Source organism: Ranitomeya variabilis, chromosome 2 (genome assembly GCF_051348905.1).
Source record: "Ranitomeya variabilis isolate aRanVar5 chromosome 2, aRanVar5.hap1, whole genome shotgun sequence".
NCBI lineage: Eukaryota > Metazoa > Chordata > Amphibia > Anura > Dendrobatidae > Ranitomeya > Ranitomeya variabilis.
This window is the reverse complement of record NC_135233.1, coordinates 48,067,954-48,075,608: the sequence shown is the minus strand read 5'-3', so window position 1 is coordinate 48,075,608 and position 7,655 is coordinate 48,067,954. Positions and strand designations below refer to the sequence as shown.

Here is a 7,655-nt window from a genome sequence, read left to right as displayed (position 1 = left end):
GGATAAATTCAGAAAGCGCTTGGACAACTATTTCCTATTTACTTCTATGGGAAATTCACTTTGCTGTTCATACGAGTTTTTGTTGCATTTAACCTTTTTTTTTTCCCTGAGGAAATTTGCAGACTCCATCTTGGCATAGCCTTACGGTCACCTGCCCGTTGGATAAAGCCGGGCCGGCAGTTACCGCATATTTTCTGCTGTACGTTATTCTCCTGCCTGATATAAAAAATTTAAACGTCTCCGAAATAAGAGTTTTGCAACAGCTGGAAACTGGATGTCTCATAAGTGATGTGAATAATTCAAGAGTGAAAATAATTTGGTTTATTATGTGTAGGGCAGATATTTATGCCCCTGGGGGGTGTTAAAGATGTTCTGCAGCGCCCATGGGATGTAATAATCCCACAGATGATACCCTATTCTATACTGGCCAGAAAGAGAAAACTGTACAGAGAGTCCAGTCCTATTTGCCTGTAAGGGTAGACAGTGCCATGCATGGGGTCCCCAGAAACCCCCCATCCTGGGGTACCAGGAAGGGGAGTCCCAGCAGCAGGATGGGGGGTTCCCAGGACCAGGATGGTGGTCCCAGGATGGGGGGTTCCCAGCACCAGGATGGGGGATCCCTGCACCGAATGAGGGTCCCAGGATGGGGGGGGGGGGGTTCCCAGCACCAGGATCGGGGGTTCCCAGAACCATGATGGTGGGTCCCAGGACCTGGATGGGGTTCCTGGCACCAGGATGGGGAGTTCCTGGCACCAGGATGGGGAGTCCCAGGACCAGGATGGTGGGTCACAGCACCAGGATGGGGAATACCAGGATGGGGGTTCCCGGAACTAGGATGGTGGGTCCTAGGACCAGGTTTGGGGGTCCCAGCACTAGGATGGGGGATCCCGGCACCAGGATGGGGGTCCCATTTGTTTTGCATCCCGTCTATATGTGGAGCCCACGATAGATCGCCCTGGACAGTTTTTTAATAATCCAGGGGGTTTTTTTTTACATTGACTGCCTCCGAAGAGGTCAAGTCCAGAGTGCAAAAACATCAAGGCGCACTGAACTTTTCCTAAAGTTGGTTACTGAGTGCAATCCCAAATGTTGCACGTGAATAAGCCCCGTAGTGTATACGGGATCCATACAGCAGGACGCTCAGCTCCGCGGAAAAACATCCAGGCCCCATATTCCAGTTTGCCTGGATCGGCCATTAATAAACCCCCAGCTACTTTGTCATTCAGCATGTAGTTTTTTTCTTTGCTTGTGGAGAATAGGCTTTAGGGCCTAGCTGGCTGGGACTTGTAGGCGCGGGCCTTGCCACCGCCCCTCGCCCTGTGCTCCGACAGACTCCACGGCCTCCCTTGTCTCGGGCTTTATCACAGTGCGGGCGCGCTCGTTCGTTCCCAGGGAGTTGGCAGACGTTCAAGGTCTTGTGATAGGACTAACAAGCCAACTTCATGTCCTTTGACACAGGAGCCCTAATAAGCCAGCACGGCCATATTTACCAGTGGTGGTGCTCCGGGCGGTTTCTTACCTCTTTTGTGCCGCCCTTTTCCACTACTCTTATTTTTTATTTTTTGCACTTCTCGGGTTGGTGGAGGTAGGTGGCCATCGCCTGTAATGGGAGAAATAACTTTATCATGGCCTGAATGTAAGAAACTCAGATTGCAAAAGGCAAGGAGGGAAAAAAAAGTTTCCAGTGACCATTTGTGAGGCAGCAGCAGACAGGGGAGGAGGGTGGAAGGAAATAAACAAGGAAATGTGAGAGAGCGGAGAAGGGGAGGGGGCCGCTCGGGTTTCCCCTCATACTCCTTGATTCATTGAGACACCCTGCTGTCAGGGGTCCAGTACCCGGCCATGTAGGAGAAGCAGCGCCACATGTTTGTGCCCGAGCCCGCCACATACTAAACACGGGACACAAAGGCGGCGACCTGCTGCATGCCCGCTTCTTATGGGACTGGACGGGCATCTAGGACTTGTAAACAAGTCAGACGTTTAGGGGTTAATGGCTTCTTTTTTCTTTTACTAAAGGAACAATAAATGAAAAAAAAAACAAAATCACCAAAATATTCAACCATCTATGAGACGGTGGAGGAGATGGCATCGTAGGGACCCCTAAGTGACCCGCACAGGCTGAGACTTGTAGTCCCCACCAGCACGCATTGCTAAATTACTTTTTGTTGGGTTTTTTTCGCATTCACTTCTGAGACTTGTAGTTCCCCCAAGCACTGACTGCACACAGTGATCTTATTTGTGTCAGTCTATGGAGTTTACTATTCACTTCTGAGACTTGTAGTTCCACCACTAGGATCAGTTGCAAGGTTTAAGTAGTACTAGGGGCATTCTGAGACTTGTAGTTCCCCAAGCACCGACTGCACACAATGCTCCTACATGCAAGTCTATGGAGTTTACTGTTCACTTGAAACTTGTAGTTCTTCAAGCACTGACTGCACACACTCCTAATGATATCAGTCCGAGTTGACTTCTGAGACTTGTAGTCCCCAAGTACTGACTGCTCATAATGCTCCTATATATGGGAGTCTATGGAGATTACTATTCACTTCTGAGACTTGTAGTTCCCCAAGTACTAACTGCACACACAACTTCTTATATGCATCAGTCTAGGAGTTTTGCTAGTCACTCCTGAGACTTGTAGTGCCACCACTAGGATAAGTTGCAAGGTGCTTTTATAGGACTCAGGGCGTTCTGGGAGCTGTAGTGCCCCTAAATACTGGTGACGAGGCAGAGGATGTTGTGAGAGGAATGTGTGCGCCGTTGTCAGCATGGAGGCAGGAGAGCAGCTGTGCAGCCTCTGAGGCGGTGGACGTGCTCGCTGGCTGCTGGGCTGGGACTGTTCTCTCAGGGTGAAGTCTACAAGCTTCTACCCGAGGAAATTGGCGGCGACCAATAGGAAGGCAGGGAGGCGTTGCCCGGAGACCACGGCTGGGTCAGCGTTCTCTCCCTCCCACCGCGCGCCCTAGTAGCATTTATATAGTGGTGCCTGGACGCGGGCTGGGGAGTCAGCTCGTTGCACTTATTTCAACTCCAATCAACCCAAGTGAATTCGGACCTGGCAGCCCTTCCCCTCCCCCCTCGGAGCCTTAGTCGTGGCTATTCCAAACCTTTCTCTACTAACGCAGGATCTTCTCGGTCCTCTGGACTCGCTGCAAACTGGATCTCGAAATGTCTGCAACCCTTTTATCCGCCTTCTACGACATCGACTTGTTCTGCAAGGTGTGTACCGAGCCTCGTGCGTGCTGGGCTGGGGGCGAGGAGTCTGCAGGGAGGGGAGCTTTGTATGTCTGTGTGGGGGGGAGACAAGTTCCCAAGTTTTGCTGATTGACTTGTACAACTTCTTTTTTTTGTGATCGTTTAAATGCACTTGTGTAAAGTTTCTGGGTAGGAGTCATGTGAGTGCAGTGTGATCCAGATCATATGGACTGAGAGAGAGAAAAGTGCAACTGTTGGTGTAAAAGATCTAGAATGTTCTGATGTTTGTGTCTGCACCCAGGGATCTGCAAGCAGCTTAGATCCAAGCTCTAGGAAAGTCTTGTGCTGCTGGTGAGTGTGCAGATGGCTGGGACTGGGCTGTCCCTGTGGCTGCACTAACTCAAAAGTGACTTTCTATCTAGGAGTCGTAAATGTCTCACTTTTTAGCCTAGAGATGGTAGAAGTTCTTGGTGCACAGTGCAGGAGCTGAGCCTGGTGACTAAGCTTGGTGTGCAGGGTTTATTAGTGGGTGGAAGTTCTGCAGCTTTTGCACCGCTGGATCTGACATGTCTTTACTTCTTCTCTCCCTTAGAACGAGAAAGTCCTGAACAATCTGAACCTGAGCAGCATGCTGGACAAGAAGGCGGTGGGCAGCCCTGTGAGTAGCCCCAACTCCAGCTTGATCCCGGGCTTCCTGCGCAGACACTCGGCCAGTAACTTGCAATCTCTGGCCAACAACAATAATTCGTCCCCGAAGTTCTGCAACAACAACCTCAAGGAGTCGTCGGTAGTGAGCAGCACCGCCTTGCTGAACAAAGAGAATAAGTTCCGGGACCGCTCGTTCAGTGAGAATGGGGAGCGTAGCCAGCATCTCATCCACCTCCAGCAGCAACAGCAGCAGAAGTCCGGGGCACAGATCAACTCCACCCGCTACAAGACTGAGCTGTGCCGACCTTTTGAGGAAAGTGGCACTTGTAAGTACGGCGAGAAGTGCCAGTTTGCCCATGGCTTCCATGAGCTGCGCAGCCTGACCCGGCACCCCAAGTACAAGACGGAGCTGTGCCGCACTTTCCACACCATTGGTTTCTGTCCTTATGGGCCCCGCTGCCACTTCATCCACAACGCTGAAGAAAGGAGGCAAGCGCCTGGTGGAGGGGGCTCCCCTACTGATTGCTTCAATGGCCAGCGCCCCAAGCTGCACCATAGCCTCAGCTTTTCTGGCTTCCCCAACCACAGTGGCCTGGACTCTCCTTTGCTGGAGAGCCCGACCTCCCGCACCCCACCTCCACAGCCCTCCAACTCCCTGTACTGTGAGGAGGCTGTCCCCTGTGCCAACAATGCCTTCACCTTCTCTGGTCAGGAGTTGAGCCTCATCACCCCACTGGCCATCCAGACCCACAACCTCTCCGGCTACAACAATCCGGCAGCCTACTTCCGTCAGCAGCCACCAGCCTCCTCCAACTCTCCCCCACCAAGCCTCAACTTCCAACCCTTGAGGCGTCTCTCCGAGTCTCCGGTGTTTGACGCCCCACCAAGCCCACCCGACTCTCTCTCTGACCGGGAGAGCTACTTGAGCGGCTCCCTGAGCTCTGGCAGCCTGAGTGGATCCGATTCCCCAACCCTGGACTCAAACCGGCGCCTGCCAATCTTCAGTAGGCTGTCTATCTCCGATGACTGAGCCACCGCCACCCCCTGCCTGTAGGGGTTCTCTGGACTGGGGAGGCAAATGCTACCCAGGCTGGTATGAATGATTTTTTTTTTTTGTTGTTGTTCTTTGTTTTAATGATGTGGGCTTCATAGCCTCCTAATAACAGAGGGCAGAGCTGTAAAAGCCCACAGCTGCTGCAGAATCTCTTTTAAAGAAAGAATTTAAAGGGCAAGTGCTGCCTTACTCTTGGTCATGTTGATTGTTCTATTTCTTTAGATGGCAGAAGAGTAAATGCTCTGCTACACTAGAGGTTATGTGGCAGCTGGGGGTCTTTGCACACCACAAGCTGCCCTGGCGAATGGACTATAGAGGGGTTATTGCCCACCCTGCCTTTAAATACAGCGGAAGTGTCAGGGGCCCAGTTTTGCCCCTCTGTATTTTGTAAAAAAGAAAAAAAAAGCTGCCAGTCTGTTTCCCCCACGCCTCCCTGCCTCCCTCCTTGCTTGCTAAAGAGACTCAGGAGGGTGAAAGAAAAAGGATGACCCAACTCTGCAACATTGTAATTACAGCAAGGACTAAACACTTGAACTATTTGAAGCTGGCACTCATGATGTTCCCTGTATTATTATTATTGTTAATTTTTTTTGGGTTTTTTTTGCCTTTGTGCCTCTGCCAATTTTTTTTTTTTTTTTTTTTTTTTTTTTTTTATTTAATGGATCACCCGAGTCTGAAAAAAGATTCGGGGAAAGAAAAAAGAAAACAAAAAATCCTGAAAGCTGAACAAAAAGAAAAAAAAAAAACTCTTGCAAAAGGGCAAACTTAACAAATAGAACAAAACTATTTTTATAGAACTGTGTGGGTTAGCGGGTGGGATGTGTCTTTTTTTTTTTTTTTTTTTTTTTTTTTTTTTTGTCTGGTGGGAGGGCGGGGGATAGTTTTATGCACCAGCAGGCATTCCATCTCTTGAAGCATTAGCACAGCAAACTTTGGGAGGGAGGGGGTGGAAGGGAACACTTTTTTTTTTTTTTTTTTTCTCCTCCCAAAAGTTTAATAATAAAAAACACAAACAGTCCAAGTTGGAGAAAATATATTAAAGTGAAAAAAAACAAGCTTTTTTTAAAAAAAATTAAAAAAAATTCACCATCCTGCCGAGAATATGCCTTAACAACAAGCGAACCCTCTAAGATGTCTATTTTCCTTTAGTTTAACATGTACTAAAACTTTCATTCCAAAGTTTAACATCAGTTCCATTTCCATCGCTTAGTGGGCTGTTAGCTTAGAACAATTTTTGTTCCTCTTATTTGGAAGCACTCAGTTAGTTTATAATTGTTGAATAACTGCTGATTTATTATTTTTTTTTGTTTATTTTATTATTATTATATTATTTTTAGCTGTCTGAGTTGCTTGCCTGTCACTGCACACAACTCAATATGAAAACTATTTAACTTATTTATTATCTTGTGAAAAATATACATTGAAATAATTTGTTCATACTGTATTTATCGGGTATGATGAAAAGCAATAGATATATATTCTTTTATTACGTTTAAATTATGATTGCCATTATTAATCTGCAAAAAAATGTTGAGTGTATGTTCTTTTCACAGTAATATATGCCTTTTTTTTTTTTGTAACTTCACCTGTTTTATTTTATTGTAAATGAGTAAAATCTTAATTTAAGAGATTGTATGTAATATTTATTTCATTAATTCCTTTCCTTGTTTACGTTAATAAAAAAAAAAAATTAGAAAAAGAAAAAAAAAAGTTTTGAATGGTTTCTGTTAAGAAATCTCAGTGCTGTGGAAGAAGTTCGAGGATTTTTTTTTTTTTTTTTTTTATTCCCCACCCTATTTTTTTATATAATCTTGTAGCCCGTCCAAAAAGAAAAAGCTAAGAAAAAGCATTTATAATTTGACTTGAGTGACTCACTCAGAATTTCCATTATTATTATTTTTAATATTTTTTTTTTTGTCTATTTCCACCGCTATCACTGTGATGGTATGTAGCAATAATTTGGGTCCCAGTATTATATTTCACAGTGCCTTTTGAAAGAGTTCACACTTGCCTTAAATGTTTTCTCAACCAAAAAAGTATTGTGTAAAGGTGTGATAAATTGAATGTAGGGATGGGATTTATTTTTTTTTATATTTTTTACCACTCTAATTTAAAAAAAGGGCCACATTTTGCATCTGAAACTTCATGCAGTACGTGCAAGTGTCTTAAAATTTTCTAGATCTAATTTAAAAAAAAAAAAAAAAGCCAAATGTTTTTACATTTATTATTCATTTGCCTTGATGGTAAATAGCAGAAACAAAGCTTTTTATTTATTTTTGGGTTTTTTTAAAAAAATTTTTCTCCTCCCTCCCTTTCCTTCTTGTACATAGTAGGTACCGACAGAGCACTATGTACTTTTTTTTTTTTTTTTTTTGCTTTATTTCTGAACTACTTTAACCAATATTTTTTTTTATTTTCCTGAATGTAACGAAAGGATGAGTTGACTTTAATTATATGTATATATAATTAGTCGGTTCACTAAGAATTGTGAGACTGTAAAATTTGTACTGTAAATGTTTTGTAGTTCTCCCAATAAATTTTTGGAAATAAAAAAAAAAAAAAAAAAATCACATACCCTTGATGTGTTGTCTGTAAGTTGGGTTTTATTTATTTTTTATTTTTTTTCCTACAGGTTTAGAGTTTTAAAATCTGAAAAAAGGGCCGTTCTTGCAAATGTTTTTATGGCTTTGCGCCAACACAAATACCAAGTACTGTAGACTGTTCCAAAGTGCTAGTTCAGGAGGTATTTGCAGTACTC

The 7,655-nt window shown here is 44.8% G+C and overlaps 1 protein-coding gene across 1 annotated transcript; it reads left to right on the top strand.

The window, feature by feature from the left end:
- Positions 1 to 2,739: 2,739 nt before the first annotated feature.
- On the top strand, positions 2,740 to 6,523 carry ZFP36L2 (ZFP36 ring finger protein like 2). Its single transcript, XM_077282379.1, has 2 exons — positions 2,740 to 3,219; positions 3,788 to 6,523. Exons 1-2 carry the CDS (start codon positions 3,169 to 3,171, stop codon positions 4,871 to 4,873), a joined length of 1,137 nt encoding a protein of 378 aa, XP_077138494.1. The 5' UTR covers positions 2,740 to 3,168; the 3' UTR covers positions 4,874 to 6,523.
- Positions 6,524 to 7,655: the final 1,132 nt, after the last annotated feature.

Bases quoted from the DNA above. Each gene is read 5' to 3' on its own strand.
- ZFP36L2 (XM_077282379.1), top strand. From the start codon at position 3,169: ATGTCTGCAACCCTTTTATCCGCCTTCTACGACATCGACTTGTTCTGC. The intron at 3,220-3,787 runs GTGTGTACCGAG...TCTCTCCCTTAG, and splicing joins ACATCGACTTGTTCTGCAAG to AACGAGAAAGTCCTGAACAA.